Genomic DNA, 18749 nt, shown 5'->3' with positions numbered 1-18749 from the left:
GGGTTTTTCATTATTAAATTTTTTTAGATAACAGTTTTTAATATTTTAAATTGATGTTAATTTTTTTTTTTATTAAATTGTTGTTTTTCTCTCCTTACCTTCTATTCTCTCACCTGGGACCAATGTTTACACTCGATGATATACTGTATTGAGATACGATGGTAGAAATGCCTAAATAATACAACTGATGATTATACACTCCTGATTTGAGAACATGATGAATTGTGAAAAGATTTGAATCAATTTATACTAGATTCTTTACTATCAATTTATAATAGATTCCTAAAACACATAATCTATCAAAATTCAGACCGAGTCTCATATCTAATATCTTTGCAACTGAAGCATTAGAAGCAACATTCAAAAAAAGTTATTATCTGGGTTGGCCCTTCCATTTTTAGCGCACTAGATAAAATAAAATAATGATACTCACATTTATATCATTAGAATATCGCTAGTGTATTTGTTTTCATTACAAAATCATTAATAATCTATTGGTTTAAATGCAATTTCCGTTCCTTGCATGATCAATCCACAATTTTGGTCCACTCATTTTTAATGTCGCAATTTTGGTCCTTTTATATTACCAATTACGTAAATTTGGTTTCTCAGTCAGCATGGCAGTCATATATGCTTACGGGACATCTATTAAGTGGAGCAAATATGGCAGTATAATGCTGACATAACCTTAAAAACTAAAGTTCCACTACTTAGTAATAATAACATAACTCCAATGTCATCAACAAACGATACAGGCACAATCTAGCAGTCAAAGTACTTAAAGATACATCAATACTTGCAGAGTGCAGATTACCTCCAAAACGGGCATACATCACCTATAGGCACAATCTAACAGTCAAAGTACCATAGCAATTACAGTGTTTGCTTTCCTTCTTCAAGCTTAAAATATCTAAACAAAATGTAAAATATCACCTAGGCCCACGAGCATACCTCCTATCTGGGCTACCATATGGAGCATAAGGAGGTGACCTAGACCTATCCCTCCTATACCTTCCACTTCCACCATAAGGAGAGTGTCTTGGGGAATAATTCCTGCTACCACGATACGGAGAACGCCTTGGAGACCTATGATATGGATAATCATCACGACCAAATCCACCCCGATGCCTTCCACGGTCACCACCACGAGGTCCTTGAGAACAACAGAAGACAAAGGTTCAATAAGATATCATAAAACAAGTAATAAATTATATTAAAGATTCAAAGAAGTGTCTCATCTCAAACTTACCATAGTCTCTAGTATTTTTCAGCCCAAGATAGTGCCCAGGTGTGGGAGTTCTTGGCCGCTTTCTCTTTGACTGAAATTATAAATAGAGAAACTGCATCCTTAGAATTTTGTTGATATAAATCAGTGTTGTCGAATATGGGCCTTGGCCTCGATGTTGCGAGCTTTTCTGCCATAAGCCGCTATGAAGGCACCATAAAGCGGCCGAAAAGGCAAGATTTTGGCTCTCTGCCATGGACCACCATCCGCCATCGACAACACTGATATAAACAAACTCGCACCAATCATTCATGTAAAACTGAACACAAAACAGATTAAATCATCTGGTATATCCATCATGTTGTATTAAGTTGTAAAAATGAACACTTGCAAATTATAATAAGAGCCCTTTAAAAGAAAGTTTGATTAACATAAAAGTTATATCCACACACTAATGATCAATGCCAGGTGTGAGATACCATAAAGGCCTGATTAGAAAGTTGTTGAATAATGTCCGTTGATTAGTTCAGAGTTGAAAGGGAATGCTGAGGTTGTAAAGTTGTTGAACATTATAATTGCTAGATGAGAGTTGAAAGTGAATGCTGAGGTTGTAAAGTTGTTGAACGTTATAATTGCTAATGTTTAGTTGATCAGACGCATTTGATTAGCTGTTTAAGCTTGCATTTGATCAAGTTGTTTCACTAAAGTTGACATGGATGAACTGATCATCTTTGATTGCTGCCAACATAGCTGATGCAATGCATTCTGAATGTAAGCACAAAACCTTCAAGTCAAGAAGAAAGAAAAGTGCTAGTGTTTTATCAACTACTAGTTAATTAAAATACACATTACCCGCTCAACAGTGATATAGCGACCCTCTAAAATGGATTGATTGAGGTACTTGATACAGCGGTTTGCATCCTCAGCAGTATCCATAGTGACAAAAGCAAAACCTCGAGATATTCGCGTACGGGGCTCCACCACAAGAAAACATGAAGCAACCTAATAAAGTTATCAATCCATGACATTCTCATTCAAAGATTCAGGGATCACTAATGAAGGAAAATCGGAATATTATACAGTGAAACAGAGGAGATAATCAATATGATACTCACCTTCCCTTCCTTAGAGAAATGCTCCTCTAGATCTCTCTCAGTGACCCTTGAAGATAGACCAGTCACATAAAGAGTGTCCCCACCATTCCTGGAACAAAATTGAAGATATCAGAGGTTCCTAACAGAACATCACCAAATCCAAACAACAGCTATTTCTATCGATATACTCAATAAGGTAAAGCTAATCTTTCAATCTAAGGATTATAACCAAATGCAGTTAAAAGTGACTAACCTATCAGGACTTCTTGATCTTGATCTGAACAAAAAAAAGACCAGTAAATCAAAGGAAATACATTAGGCACTGCAGAACAGAAAATGTAAAGACAATGCTCGAATGCTAAACCATGATTGCAATTAACCTGCCACGACTTCTCGAGGGGGATCTAGGCCTTTGCCTTTCAAGAGATCTTGACCGAGACCTATGCCTTTGCATTTCACGAGACCTTGACTGAGACGGAGGCCTTTGCTTTTCAAGAGACCTTGACAGAGACCTAGGCCTTTGCATTTCAGGAGACCTCGACCTCGACCTCGACCTAGGCCTTTGCATTTCAGGCGACCTTGACAGAGACCTGGGCCTGTGCCTCTCAAGGGATCCTGACTGAGACCTGGACCGAGACCTGGATCTTGACTGAGCCCTCCATGGGGAAGGGGACCTTGAAAGCCTGAAAATATGAAATATTTCATCATAACCAGAGTAACAAATAGCTTCATTATGCTTATTAAAAAAAATAAAATCACAATCAAAATTAATCAACTTTAACCTAAAATCTAAAAATTGACCAATTTATATTACCAATATTATTTGCATATGAAATCTCAAAGATAAAATAACTCATCTCGTTTAAAATGAACATAATTTGTAACCAAAAATAAATAAATGAACATGATATAAAAATTCAATTCACTAATAAAAATAAACTTCTAATGTTTAATTCAATTTTGCGTTAGGGTTCCTAACAAATAAACGTAATCAACGATAATCGCTTCAAAATTATTTGATAATCATAATTTTTGCAATGAAAGAGAGTTCTAGGGTTACCTTCTTACTGGAGAATCATCCTGCAAATTAATTGGGGAAAAAACAATAAAAAGTTAGAAAAATCTTCAGCAAAAATCTAAATGGGTCATAGATTCGGATAGAAAATTTACCATTTCGATAAGCGACGAAAAGCGATAGCGATGAAGAAGAAAGCAACAGCGACGAAGAGTTGGGGTTTTTGTCGAAATGCACTTATTGTACGATTTGCAACAAGTTGGTCTTGGATTTTGCGGTTTAACAAGGTCTTTATTATAAATAACAATAAAGAATTATTTAAATAAAACATGTCATAATAAAGTTGGTCTTGATTTTTTTTTTTTTTACGATTTGTCATGTCATTGCAAAACATGCGTCACATTTTCACTTAACATAATTATTTTTATTATAAATAACAATAAAGAATTATTTAAATAAAACATGTCATAATAAAGTTGGTCTTGATTTTTTATTTTACGATTTATCATGTCATCGCAAAACATACGTCACATTTTCACTTAACATAATTATTTAAAGTCAGAGACTTTGTACCAAAAAAAAAAGTCAGAGACTAAAATAATAACAGTAGTGCAGAGTCATGAATTTCTTTGTATTTAATCCTGAGTCAGAGACCTTTATGACATCGAGGTGCAGAGTCCGGGACTAAAGTGACTATTTACTCATAAAAGTTGATTCAATGAACAATCATAATTTACTCTCTTTCAAACGAGTGTCGTTTAAGGTTTTGACGCACAAATTAAAACTAATTTAGTAAAATTGTCATGTCTTTTGACATTGTTATTTTTGTTATTTTCAAAATAACAATGTCAAAAGACATGACAATTTTACTAAATTAGTCTTATTTACTATTGATGTAATATTTTGGAAGTAGTGTACACTCAATTAATTAGATGGTACAATTGAAAGTAAAATAATAATCTCACATTAAAAATAGGCATGACAATTGGATCAGGTGGGGTCTTCCTCGTCCTCATACCCTACTCTCATATACTTACATGTTACCCTACTCATATCCAGCGAAGATGATAAATTGAAACTCATCTCCATCCCCAAAGGGTTTGACTATCCCCGCCACATCCTCATCCCTGTAGTGGATAATTTTTTTTAATAAAAATAAAAGTATTTTTCAACCCAGAACGCAGTGTTGTAATGCATTATCTAACAAAAAGATGATCGATGGCCATAGTGATAGAGAAGAGAGAGGTCGAGAGTGTGATATATGAAAGGATAAAAGAGAGAACTATAATAAGTGAGTGTCATCTGAAATACTAAAACTATGACTGTTTGAGTGAAATGATTTAAGGTTTTGCTTTCTATTTATATAAAATGGATAATAAATTGATTTTCTACATTGCAGGCTTGGGTATGGGTTTGGAGTGGATACTTATATCTGTTACTTGTCCCGTGCTTGTGTTTGGAAATCGGGGAAAACTCAAACCCATTCAAAGCTGGTAAAACTCGTCAAATTAGGTTAGGTTCGTACTAGTATCCGCGGGTATGAGTTTTGTTGTCATGCCTAATTGTAAAGTGCGAGTGACATTTATTTTGAAACAATTTTTTTTATTAAACCGACATTTATTTTGAAATGGAAGGAGTAAAATAATAATTCTACGTTAAAAAGTGCAAGTGACAATCATTTTATAACTTATTTTTTTGCTAAAACGTCACTTATTGATAAATTTGTTGAGTCAAACTGCCACATCAGCTAATCAGTGACGTGGCAGTGATTAAGTGGGGAGAGGGACAAAAATTTAAATGGTTAAATTTTGGCAGGGCAAAATGTCAGGATTAAGAAATACAGGGACCATTTTTTAAATGACCCCTATTTGCAGGGACTAAACACATAAAAGCTTTTTTTTTTATTTTAATTTAAATAAGTGACATTTACATAGGTCAATATTTTTAGTTGTTTTTCTTCTTCGTGATTTTGTCGTCTAAGTACGGCGCTATGTTGTTATTTGTCTTTTGCGATATTGTTTGATTTTCCGTCTTATTGCAATGCTCATTCGGCTCCAATTGAAAGATCAGTAATTCAATCAATAATTTAGACATCATATTGCATATCCGCATACAAGAGCATTTCGATCACTTTAATTTTCCATTTTTTTCGTCTTGAGCGACATTGTATGTTATTAACTTGAAGGTTGTGAGTTTAATCGCAAATACATCTTTTACATTTTTAGTGATATTGAATTATGCACTCTATCAATTTTAATGAACGAATATCGTTTTGTTTTTTTAAAATAAACATACCACGGAGAGAGGGAGGGGGAGAGAGAGAGAGAGAGAGAGAGAGAGAGAGAGAGAGAAATCTTAAAAAAAATAGCAATCCATATAATTTTTATGTTTTGATGAAAGAGTTTTCCATGCTAGAGATTCACTGAAAAATCTCATAACATCCATAAAAGTCCAATATATGAAACAATAATTCAAAATTTGAATGTTTTTTTATACCACAAGACTTTTTGTGAGTTATAAAGAGTTTCGATTGAATAACACAAGATTTTTTTAAAAGTTACAAAAAAATCTTAATTGAATACCACAAAGTTTATTTATTAAGTAAAAGTCTTAATGGAATACCCTGAGACTTTTTCATAATAAAAGAGTTTTATAAAATCATTTACAATCCTAATTGAACACACCCAAGAATATCATTTGAATTAATCAGGTGGTTTGAGGTCTCTCAATCTTTTAAGATCACCAATCAAAGCCAACAAATTGTTATGAGACGATCCACCTTCTTGAACAGCTTGTGTAGCCTTTCCTTTAAACTCTTGAGCTCGTCGTCTGATTTCCTTAGCTTCATCACCATCGTCCATCAATCTCCTCACAGCCTTTTCTATACTATGTTTACTCACCACTTTCTCTTTCTCTTGAAAATTAGACCACTCCGTTGCACCCACCTCCACCCCAATCCCTCTCACATCAGTTATCAACTTCTCATTATAGAATTGTTCTCCTCGTATTGGCCACGTGATCATCGGAATCCCTGCGCTAATAGCCTCCACGGTGGAGTTCCACCCGCAATGCGTCATGAATGCACCCACACTAGCATGGCTCAAAATCATAACTTGTGGGGCCCACCCTCTAATGATCAAACCTTTCTTATTTTCAATGTTTCTCTCTTCGAATCCTTTCGGTAACCACTTTTCTTTCTCCTCTTCACTCTCATTTTCTTTCCCTTTCTTCTCAGGAACAACCCATACAAAATCGTGACCTGAATTATCTATTGCGTTCGCAATTTCGTAAAGTTGTTTATCAGAGAAACAACATATGCTCCCAAAACATATGTACAACACTGAATTGTCTCGCTTTGAGTTGAGCCAAATTAGACATTCATGCACACTAACCGCACTCTCATTTCCCCTCTCCGCTTTCTCTTTGACCGTTTTGTGAATAAGACAAGTTGGACCAAGATGCCAAGCCTTGTGACCCATGAGTTTCTCATAGTGTTTTATGCAATCTTCACCATCAAGTTCAGCAAAGTTATTAATGATGAGTCCCTTACTTTTGCGGATTGTATCAAGCATCCCTTCCTCGAATTCAACGAATGTCTTTGGTGGTCTTGAGCAAAAGGTGATAGAATGAGGAAAATTTGGAACAACGAATGAACTCGAATTCGTGTGAGAATATGAACGGTGTATTCTAAGAGATTCTATGAGGGATACGGTAAAGAGGGAGTATCCAGTGAAGGCAAGAGTGGAGATATGACGCTTATTCGCCAAGTCATTAATCCAAGGGTACACACAGTCGGCAATGATGTAGTCAGGTGGATCCTTCTCTACGAATTCTCTGATGGGTCCATGGAGGAGCATTGCACCTACAAATATCTTGCCGGTGGTGGCGGTGTCGGCGGTGGAGGACAATGATTCAACGCCGTCAGGAAGGCCGACTTGCTGGGAGGGAAAGTCGACGGTGTGAAGGCGAAGGAAGAATGGATCAGCGGAGGAGAGTGATTTGGTAAAGAAATGAACGTTGGAGGGGGTGGTGATGATAGTGACTTGTTGGCCATGAGATGCAAACAGAGCTGCTATGTCACCCAAAGGAATCATATGACCAGGTGATAGAAATGGAAGCAAGTAAAGTTTCAATGGCCGTTCAATTCCAAAACCACCTTCCATTGCTGATCAATTTTCTCTAATATTAAATTATTAACGGTTTGTCTCACTATCTCTATGTGACTCTCTTCAAGTTCAACCTTACATTATTTATTTGGTTTTATGTACTGTACTTTTTTTTTTTTTTTTGAAATCTTTTTATGTACTGTGCTTACTACTATTTGCTATTGAATTATATGTCCGCACGAGACGCACGAGATTTGATTCTTATGCAACGAGACACACGATATTTTTTTTTGGACACAACGAGACCCACGTTTGAATTACTACAAGAAGACAATATTCATATAGAATTACTAGCTCTGTCCACACACACGTATGTGTGTCTATATATATATATATATATATATATATATATATATATATATATATATATATATATATATATATATATATCCCTGAAAAAGTATATATTTTTGTGAATTATTTTTTGTCCTTTTTTATAAGATTTTTTTCAATTTACAATATACATTAGTAATGTTTTCACAAAAACGCTCATAATTAAAAGATTGATCATTTATCTTCTTTAATAATTAAAAAATAGTTTTGGAAAAAGAACGTAAATTGATGACAAATTTAATATATCAACTACTTTTCATAATCCAGTTAAAAACTAATTTTCATAATGGGAGGTGCTATATAACGCGAGAAATCTCGCGAAATCATCCCGAAAGTGAAACTTGTTTGGTGCCAAACAAAAAAAAAAAATAATCCACCTAAGCATTGAAGCGATTAGCAAATTAAGGAACTGCACACAATAAAGGGGTCATGGAATTATGCGAATTTATTTGTCGCTATAAACAACATTCTCCTTTCATAATTCCTGTGTTTTGTCTAAAATGGTCTTATACATAAGGACGGATATAGTATTTGATCTCTTATTTATTACTAATGAAATGCTATAATCATACTTTTTTATAAAATAAAAAAATTTATCATATTAATTTATTTCAATCTTCTTAGGAACTTTTATTCCCACCTTTTTCTTTGGGAATTTTTTTCTATTCCTAAGAATATTTTACGCCCATAAATAAAATTTATTAAACTTACTTGACCAAATAAAATATTAAACTTGTAACAAATTTCCATAATTTTATTCTTAAAACTACAAAAATAATTTCAAACAAACGCACTCTTAAGGGTTAAAATGAATTGAGATACTAAACATACAAAGAACTTCAAAAAAACATCCAAAGTTGTCGATGAAAAGTTGAATGCTTTTTAAAATTAATATAACAAATATGAAAAGTATATTTGTCAAAAAAAAATAAATAATAAGAAAAGTATTGAAAACTAACTCAACGTAAATTATTTTAGTATATAAAATCAATATTATGTAAAAAGGTATTTTTTATACTATCTCGCAAGTTGAAGAACTAAACGCGTCAAGCTATATATATTTCATGTTTAACACATTTAATTCATGAAACGAGTTCAACGAATTAATTATCAAGTTTAGTCTAGAATTATGTTTGAGTATACTCAATTCATTGACAACCTTATAGTTAGTGTAAAATAGTTTTGCATTGACATCTTACGAACCATAACTCATAATATTGCCAATAAATCCACTTTGTGATCGACAATGACAGTTTAAGAATAATCGTAAAATATTGCATTCTCATTGGTTATGAAGTGCAGATTAAGTTGCAGAAAATTATGAACAAATAAAGAGAATCAAACAATTGACACAACAATCTACAAACTGGCGATCTTTTTTACAAATATGAATTGTTACCTATGTGAAAGGTTTACAAGTGATTTGAACAATCAATTCTAAGTAGAGAAAACTAAACACTTGACTCAAATCTTCTTCCTCTTAAAGAGGCAAGCAACACATTACAGCCTTCACCAAAACTTAAATCAAACATGAATTCAGGAGTTTACGTTGTTAGGATATCTGGAATTGTCGCGGAATGAGCCCCCAATATCTTACCACCAGCATCTGGGAAACTATCACAATCAGGTAATGAACTGATCTGCCCATCAGAATCTATTTGCACGGGATACTTAAGAAGATGTCCCTGTAGCAGTGACATTTCTTCAGAAGCATATTTTCTCCAATTATCGTCTGCTATTTCATTCATTTTACGCACACACTCCAATCTTTCCGGTTCTTTAAATGTTTCATCTAACATACCAAGATGCTCTGCCCAAAGTGACATTCTATAACCATAAATCTGCAGGAATAAAACCCATCAGATAATTAGTAATCAATTTTCTCCCCACAGACAGCAGAAAAAGTAAAAGAGAAACCTAGTTGAAAGGTCAAATTATAATTTTTTATTTTTATTTTAGTAATTTAAAAAATTAGGGGGAAGTCATTCACATTCATCATAGGATAGGATAAGGGTTATTTACCGGTCTACTTAAGCATTAAGCATCAAATCAATTAGTAATTTTGCTAGCTCAGTGGTAAGAGTTTAGTCTTGTAACCTCAAGGTTCTGAGTTCGAATCCCTCAGGGACGGTTGTAAAATGGTCATTAGTGCCACTATAATCAATAAAATATTTCAAAAATAAATAAATTTTATTAGAGTGAGGTGTGATTTCCAGCTTATTTGTGTTTGGCTGCAATGTTACGCATCACTTGTGGCTAGACAAACGGTAATTTCCAATTAGAATAGTTGCTGCTAGAATTAAAGCTTATCTCCTTCAAAAAAGAATTAAAGCTTATTGAGAAATACAAACCTGGCCATGTGGATGTTTTTTCCTTGCAGACCATGTGTAATGCGGTTGATATGAACCCATAGCTATCTCGGTATCTTTAGTACCAGCCATAGATCTTTGGTTTATGTTAGCAGATCCCATTATAACATATTCATCATCCACGATCATCCCCTTGGCATGCACATAGATCATATTTCGACCATATTTAAATGCTTCAGAGACCTGACAAAACAATTCACAACCTATTCGTAATCAGTGTCTACCATTTAAGATAAGTATTTCAAAAGTCATGTAGAATTTGGATATTATAAGAAACGAGTAAAATGGAATATACTAAGAAAAAAAATCGTAGTGTTGGAATGTTGGATGAATTGGACAGTATCTACAATCCAAATAGCATAAAGAAAAATCTATACTCACGCTCAGAGCTATCAAAATGTATTAAACATATATTATCAAATTCCTGTTCTATAATCAGAACGATTTACATTTGGCAAAAGACAAATTTCAGCAACAGATTTTTTTTACAATTTGATCATAATATCAGTAGCCAAACCAATTGAAACTTAAAAGATGCATATACAGATTAATGTATGTATCAAGTTCTATCATGTCATATACATGGTGAAAGGAAAAGCCAACCAATTTTATGTTTGGGCATACCGCATATGTAAGTTAAGAGCTGGAGATGGAGATTGAAGGGTGGTTGGTGTACTTTGAGAATTCAATGCTTGTTTGTTATTTTCCAAAGCCAAATAAACGCTCAAAAAGATAAACTAAAAGATGATAGTTTTAAGTTTGTTTGATCGGAAAATGGTCAAGGCTTTATACCAAACATACATGAAATTCAATACTAACACAGAAAATGCAACCAGTATACGTTTATTGACAGTGATAGTACAAAGCTTAGAGCGAAAAAAAAACTTTTGAATGCACCATCTTATTGGTGATATTATTGGCAAGAGATGCCTACTACCATTGTTGTCGATATAAAGAAGATTTCCTCATCTACAGTATAGATAACTAACTACTATTATATAAACCAGCCTTGTATTCTTTAATATGTTAAAGAACTGCATCTTAGAGACACTTAAGAGACAAGTAGTATGATATGCTGAAGAGATAAACAAAATGGATTATGGTTTTAAGTTTGTTTGATCTGAAAATGGTCAAGGCTTTATACCAAACCTACATGAAATTCAATACTAACACAGAAAATGCAACCAATATATCATTATTTGAAAGTAGATAGTACAAAGCTTAGAGCAAAAGAAAATAACCCTTTTGAATACATCATCTCATTGGTGATATTAAGTGATACCTTCTAACATTGTTGTCTAGATAAAGAAGATTTCCTCATCTACAGTAGTAGATAACTAAATACTATTACATATAGCAGCCATGTATTGTTTAACGTGATAAAGAACTACATTTTAGAGATGCTTAAAAGACAAGTAATATGATATGCTGAAGCCATAAACAAAATGGAATTTTTATTTGGAGAAATTACCGGTGCACTATTTGAACCTGAACTTTCTTCATTGAAGTGTTCCCGATTACCAAGGCAATAGAAATTGAGGTAGTCTTGTGGGTGCACATCACTAAGTTGCATTGATTTCAATTCTTTAGCAACGACATTATACATCATTTGCATTGTCTGAGCCTGTATACAAAAAACATAGAGCTGAGTATAAACACTTAATTTATTTTGTTGCTTTTTTTATCTTATGACTCAAATAAAAAAAATCATCTAATGTTGTGTAGACTTTGAACAGTTGAATACAGGTTTCGAAACCATTCATCAGAACAATAAGTAATTAGATAAGCTACCAACACACAGACAACAAACCAACATTTGTGAGAACTCGCTCCTTCAATTTCCTTATTGGCAATTACTTACATTGTGCTCTCTAAAATGCACCAAAGAGAAACCGGATCCTTGACCTTCATAGTCAGATAGTGTAAATTTCCATGATAAACAAGATTATAAAATGTTGGGAGTCCAAAAGTGATATGATCTAAATAGTGATTATTCATGAAAGACTAACATCACTTTACAAGTTGGTTTTGCGGGGTTAAGTCCAACACAAATTTTAAGATGGTATTACAAGTTATCCTAAATCCGTTGGGCCATCCGTTGACGGACCCCCACATCATGCTTCAGATATCCAAATATGGGTGTGATGGGATGTGTTAGGAGTCTCACAGCAATATGGCCTTAGCAGTGGTTATAAGCAGGAGACAATACTCTCCTTAGAAGCCAATTTTGTGGGGTTAAGTTAGACCCAACCAAAATTCTAATATAAATTTTGACATTAGATAATCACATACCTGCCAGAAAAGGATTTCTTGCACAGCTCCAGATTTAGGATCACCTTCTGGCCACATTGGTAAAACAATATAAATAGCAAATCTCTCCTTAGCTTTGATTTTACTAGCAATTTTCAGTGCCAATTCCATTGGGATAAGATTATCAGCGCCTGACCACAGAAGAAAACAATGAGTTTGACTTTGACTAAAGATGGTAAGTGGAACATCATCTCATTATCCTTAAAATCCTTTTCCTTTTGCTGACAAAATATGTACAAACTAAGAAATCCATGTCTTAAAAACATAATATGGTAAGTTATTTATTTTTTTAAGAAGATCACAAAGAGTTGGAGGAAAAAAATTATCCTTGGGAAATAAAAACACTATGGCTACAATCATCATTTAATCAAATTTGAAACTAATTCACACCATACCAACAGCAATACTTTTCTACGACGCCAACTTCTGAAAGGGGTGTAGATTTCAAAATTAATACGCATTCAAGGATCTCCCCCTAATCCTAAAAACTTTAAGCAATTTCTTTTGTCCACAACAAAGGAAACCACCTCGCTTAAATATAGACAGTTCATCTTGCTTTTCAAAAGTATTAACATTTAACCCACCTGCATTATTGTAAGATGGCCATGCATATGAAGATCCAATAAAGTATTGGTTTTCAATATAAATGAAATGTTGAGCAGATCTGATAGCTTGGATATATGCTGTTTGAATGCTTTTGTCTATAGTCAAATTTTTAGCACATATGAGATTCTGCAACCAAAAAATGTAATAAGATTCAGATCAATTCATAAATAAAATCTCAAACTCAATAAATAGCTTCTTTACAGAACTCATCCAAGTTAACATATTTTATGTGCAAATATAAAAGGATGGACAGCAAAGTAAAACACCGGTTAATATACCTGGGATAGAGCCTGATCAGCACGTTTGGGAAATCCTTTCAAGGATCCTGAGTCAATGGAGCGGAAGATCTGTAAAATTATGTGTAGCCCAATACGAGTTGGAAAACAAAGCAATGAAATGAACCATCTCCAAAATCAAGAAAAATAACATGCAAGTTATATTTACTCAAAACCAAGTTTGCTTTTAACCAACCTGAACATGCCAGTTTTCAGGATCATTTTCACTAGAAACCCATATTCGAGGATCATCCCCTGGAACAATTGTATAACCTTCCTTTGGGGTATGAGGAGTAGGAAGAGATGGACTTAATATCCATGAGATACGGTCTACTCTTATTAAAGCGTCGTCGTTCCACTGAGAAGCTTTTTTGAAAAGAATTGCAAACTCTCTCCACTTAGTTGCTTTTCTCCATCGTTGTTCAAAATTAATAAGGACGTCATATGCAGCGGGTCCGTCTATTCTGCAGTGCAAATCATGCCAAGGTTGTCTAGGAGCCCTTGTTCCAGACTATCCCAAAAAGCAAACAAGAAAAGCAGGGAGCAGTGACAATAAATCAGTTTATGTATCAGTTTTTAAAACCGAAGTGTCACAACATTGTAACAAAACCGTATTTCTTACAACATATTGGTAGCTAAGAAGAACTGCAGAACTGGCTTTCTCACTAATAATCCATAGATATGCAACAGTGATACCAGTTTCGTTAAATAGTGGCGCTATAGCGCTATTGCATAGCGAAATGTGAACAAATTGTCATTGTTCTGCGAGCCATTTAGTACAAAATATTGTGATATGGTCGCAATATCATAGCACTTTTGCCTACCGGAATTTGAGCAAACCCCTATTGGGAGCTAACAATTATAATTGGTTCCTCCCTTACATTCAACCATCAGACTAAGTCCAATAAATTTGATAACCAAGATCATTCTAGATTGTGCGTAAAAAACAGATTGTTCTAGATTGCTATTTGGAAGCAGATAACACAATTAGGCACAATTAGGTTACTCTAAACAAAATTTAACCTCAGAATTTGACACTTTGTGATCTAATACTTAAAATATTGCAACAAAAGCACAACCTAAGCCGACTTAAGAGCCAAGATAGCTTTGAGCTCAGCTCTCCAAGAACATCATGGGCCACCCCTTACATGGTGGCCACATGGCATAAAGGACTATATGTGGCAATATAACTTTGTCTTGTCTGGGAAGTGCAGTCAGAGATTGGGGTAAGCATTATGAGTCTCTTAAGTTCTGGTAAGTGGTAACAAATCCGGATGTTAGATAGGGATGGTGTAGTTCTTATGATCCCACACTATAGGTGCTATACTAAGACATCACATATAATATTAAAATAATGAATTCTATTATGTTCAATATGCTTGGTGACAAAACAACCAACCAACTTTACTGTCTCTAAATTAGAGTTACCATACAACCTAATCATGCATCCGTCCAATTCAACCTTGTAACTAGGGGTTCACTAAGAAATTATCAATGATAACACATAATATAGATTTTATTCAAAAGCTACTACATATTTGGTGGACAAATCATAATCAAAGTCTACAAGGCGTATCTTGTAAAATCTACAAAATGTAAACAAATTCTACAAGACATAATGAATAATGTAACCAGAAAACATTCTATTGAAAGAGTTTATACATGAATGTATAGAGTCCCAATAAAATAAAATAAAAAATGCAATGTTAATGTGTCTAATGGGGAAGACAACTTACAGGAAATGTAGGATTGTGGAAATCACCGGCAAATACAGTATCAAGATCACGAAAAAGCCGATGCTCAGGTGTGTCATAGCGACCATCACAAAGATCAAGACCTCCTATAAAAGCAGCTACCCTTCTGTTATTACCAGCAGCTTGTGCGTCCACAATAACACATTTTTGGTGGTGTGTGAAAACGGTTCCAACAACCTGGATAATACCATACCACAAGCAATTTAACAGGGTTTATCTCAAAAGACATAAAACCACTCAACCATATCACAACTCACAAGCCCAAAAACCTTTTGACTTCAAATAGAGAAAGATTACACTTTAAACAAAAATATATTTATTTCCCATACTACATTTTGCATCAACAAAAAAATCTACCCACAATTTAGACCTAAGACCACAAAACACAAGGTATTTCACATTTGACTCCACTGATTAATACACAAAGAATCCAATCTCCTGACAATATACATGAGATGTATCAACTTCATGAAAAAACAAAATAAAAACCACACAACAACTATCTACAAATATTAACCAACCAATACTTGCCTGTTGCTTAATGAAGCTCATCTTACTACTAGCATAACGAGGCGCCAAAACACACATGACAGAAGAATGTTTGAAAAATTTCCTAGTTTCTTCATCATGAGTCTCCATCACTCCAGTCTGCACAAAAACATGAAAACACCAAATAAACAATAGCTTCGTAGCAACCAAAAAAATGATACTCCCTCCCATCCTAAATATAAGAGACAATTGAACTAGATACATAAACTTTTGTTGACCCAACAGTCTCTTATATTACGATAGGAGGAAGTAAATGCTAACATCTGAGATTCTTCTTACCGTCTTGAAAAAGACCTTATCATGGGAAGTTTTATCATCCCAAACAAGCAATAAAACCCTGACACCTTCTTCACTCTTATACTTAAGCAAATCACCAAGTGTTAAATCGCCACCTTTCGGCAAAGGCCTAGAAGGTTCCCTAACAAGCTTCACCTTATGATAAATCGACCAACCCGCTAAATAAACCATATGATGAGCTTCTGTTATAGCATAACATATATCTTCCCAACAATTCTCCCCTCTATAAACCTTCCCGTTATCAAGCTGAATCTCCGGTACAGTTCCTTCTGGACAATGTGCATCTTGATAAAGCCTCACAGAACTCCCCTTCCTCACCGGAAAATAGGTATGCCTCACTCCTCCATGTTCCGGATCAGCCGCAATGCCACGCAGGTATAGCGGATTCTCATCCACCGGAGTAAACTTCATTTCGATATTCAACGCTGTATCCGGCTTGGGCGGTTTACCGGATGAAGCAATAATAGGAAACCAACCGGAAATCAACTCTCCGGTGGCAATTCTCTTTGCCGGAATCTTCACCATTCCCATAACTTCAGCACCAAACACATCATCATCTTTAACACGAATCTCCAAATCAATAACCGGGTGTGCTAACGGAATGTGAAACCGTTCCTTCCACTCAGGATTCAGTGAATTCTTCAACACACGTGTCCGTGCAACGGTTGCTTGCGGTACGGAAACAGTTACGTAGGGATCACTTCGTATAATTTTTCTCCGGTGGTGGTGTTCACGGTGTGTGGTGGTTCTGCCGTCGGCGGAGGTGGTGGTGGAGTCGGAAGGTGGTGAATGGAATTTGATAGTGTCGCAGGCGGTTATGCAACGGCAGAAACGCTCGGAGAACATGTCCATGTTCGGTAACCGGCGAGCGGAGATTATAGTTAAGTCGAGATCGCCGTGAAGATATGTAAAACCGTTACCGTTAACTTCACCGCCGGTTTCCGCCATTATGTTAACGTGCGCCGGGTGTGAACGTTAAAAACTAAGAAAACAGAAAGATAGAGAAAAAGGTTCCTTTTATAAATTTTTTGTTTTGTTTCAACCCAACGCAACGCAACGCAATTATTATGGCTTGTAAAAGAGGAAGTGGAATGGAATAAGTATAACGTAACAGTTTGAGTTTGAAGGTGAGTGAGGGAACGTGAACGTGGGTTGTTTTTTTATTTATTTTATTTAAAAAAAATTCTGTGTTTTTGGTTTTGGATTTGGATTTTGATTTTGATTTTGTTTGTTTGTGTTGTTTTGTTTCACTTTCTCAGAGACAGAGTGTGAGAACATAGCTGTCGTGGCTTGTTCACAGGATTTCTTGCTTATTTTGGGAATTTTATTTATTACCGTTGAAATTGATTTATTGGAAAATTGTTTTGCATTATTGTAACGTAACGTGGATTACGAACGATGTTGAGATCTAGTGACACTACGTGGAATGGAATTGCCGATGTTAAATGGGATGTGTGATTAACTTATTGGGTTTAAGTAGCTTGTGATTATGATTGTGAATGTAATAAATCGATTTTTCCAACGTCAAAAATCAATTATTGTTGTATAGTCAAATCTTAATCGTGTTGTGATGTACTAAGCTGTTGGATAAGAAGAAAGTCATGAAACTAACGTTGCTTGTTCTTTTCACGTAGTTGGTTGCTGGTGAGTTGGTATAGCAATATAAGGGTAGTGGGGGCAAGTCCGTGGGTCTATGATATCGACCCTCAATGGCTAAGAACAGTCCATCGTGTGTCCTACCACGACCTTGGATTCCATTACGAGGACAGTTTGATTGTGTTACTCTTGGAAATTATTCATTTACTTTTGTCTATGGGGCATGTTTGATATACCATATTAAACTAGCTATACTATAAGTAGATCAACATGAAATAAAAACTACTAACATGTTACAGATTTATTACTTTTCCAGTTATCTTTAATTTAGATTTTAGTTTGGTCACGTATTATTTGTCTCACATATGACTCTTCAGTCTGGGTGTATGTTTAGATTTTCATTGATCGATCTTTATTGCCAAAAATTTCACATAAATGACAAATTGTTCAACTAAGTTCAATTAACTGTGCATATTTAACGCAAAAAAAAAAAAAAAAAAAAAAAAAATTGTGCATATTTAGTATAAGGTGGACTTGTCAAAATCATGATATGTCACGGTGACTTTGAAAAAACTATAAAGAGTAGTTTTTTTAAAATTACACCAGCTCACAATGTTATTTTGACAAAGCCACATGAATATCAAACATAAGTGTATATTTAGATAAGCAGTGAGGTGAGAGCGTGATTTTATTAAAGCGATGAAGTGTATTTTTGTCAAAACTATTGTGTCTCGTCTGAATATATCAATTTCAACGTGAATCCAAGCATACACCCAGTAATTTCCTACATTAATTGTATGAATGTGTTGGTCTCTTTCATAACTTCAATAAAAGTAAAAACAGTCATTCTCTAACTTCTTATGGCAGCGGTGCATACGGGCTTTTCTCCTTCGCAAGTAACCTTTGGCCAGTTGCATTTAGAAAGTAACCTTTGGCCAGTTGCATTAGTCAACTGAGCAACATGCTCTACAAGAGGAAACATAATACTGCAGCAACCACATCAAAGGACCAAGATTATGAGTCCGATGTAAAATTCCCCAAACAAGGAGATTACACCAAATCGAACCCTACAAGGGGCTTCTAAAGTAATGTCCCCTTAGACCCTTTGGTTTAATATTATCTTACACAGATTGAATGCAAATTAAAGAACTCCTGAAGTT

At 34.7% G+C, this 18749-nt stretch overlaps 2 protein-coding genes and 1 pseudogene across 3 annotated transcripts; all 3 read right to left on the bottom strand.

Moving 5' to 3' along the window:
- Nucleotides 1–688: 688 nt before the first annotated feature.
- LOC146920221 (RNA-binding (RRM/RBD/RNP motifs) family protein) lies at nucleotides 689–3601 on the bottom strand. The gene is made up of 8 exons (XM_085713645.1): nucleotides 3490–3601; nucleotides 3380–3399; nucleotides 2700–3002; nucleotides 2573–2596; nucleotides 2341–2428; nucleotides 2078–2227; nucleotides 1250–1319; nucleotides 689–1153 (listed from the first exon to the last, which is right to left on the bottom strand). The coding sequence occupies exons 1-8, from the start codon at nucleotides 3490–3492 to the stop codon at nucleotides 930–932; spliced, it is 882 nt and encodes a 293-aa protein (XP_085569771.1). The 5' UTR covers nucleotides 3493–3601; the 3' UTR covers nucleotides 689–929.
- Nucleotides 3602–5838: 2237 nt separating this feature from the next.
- On the bottom strand, nucleotides 5839–7555 carry LOC146920220 (UDP-glucosyl transferase 73CC6 pseudogene; annotated as a pseudogene). Its single transcript, XR_015011709.1, has one exon. The product of XR_015011709.1 is annotated as a UDP-glucosyl transferase 73CC6 pseudogene (transcript).
- A 1638-nt stretch (nucleotides 7556–9193) lies between these two features.
- Nucleotides 9194–17062, bottom strand: PLDDELTA (phospholipase D delta). Its single transcript, XM_085713641.1, has 10 exons — nucleotides 15976–17062; nucleotides 15679–15795; nucleotides 15130–15324; nucleotides 13590–13904; nucleotides 13397–13465; nucleotides 13097–13244; nucleotides 12495–12643; nucleotides 11674–11826; nucleotides 10185–10385; nucleotides 9194–9674 (listed from the first exon to the last, which is right to left on the bottom strand). Exons 1-10 carry the CDS (start codon nucleotides 16939–16941, stop codon nucleotides 9378–9380), a joined length of 2610 nt encoding a protein of 869 aa, XP_085569767.1. The 5' UTR covers nucleotides 16942–17062; the 3' UTR covers nucleotides 9194–9377.
- Nucleotides 17063–18749: the final 1687 nt, after the last annotated feature.

This window comes from Medicago sativa, chromosome 5, assembly GCF_051527215.1.
Source record: "Medicago sativa cultivar Bolivia chromosome 5, Bolivia_mono, whole genome shotgun sequence".
Taxonomy (NCBI): domain Eukaryota; kingdom Viridiplantae; phylum Streptophyta; class Magnoliopsida; order Fabales; family Fabaceae; genus Medicago; species Medicago sativa.
This window is presented reverse-complemented; position numbering and strand designations above follow the sequence as displayed.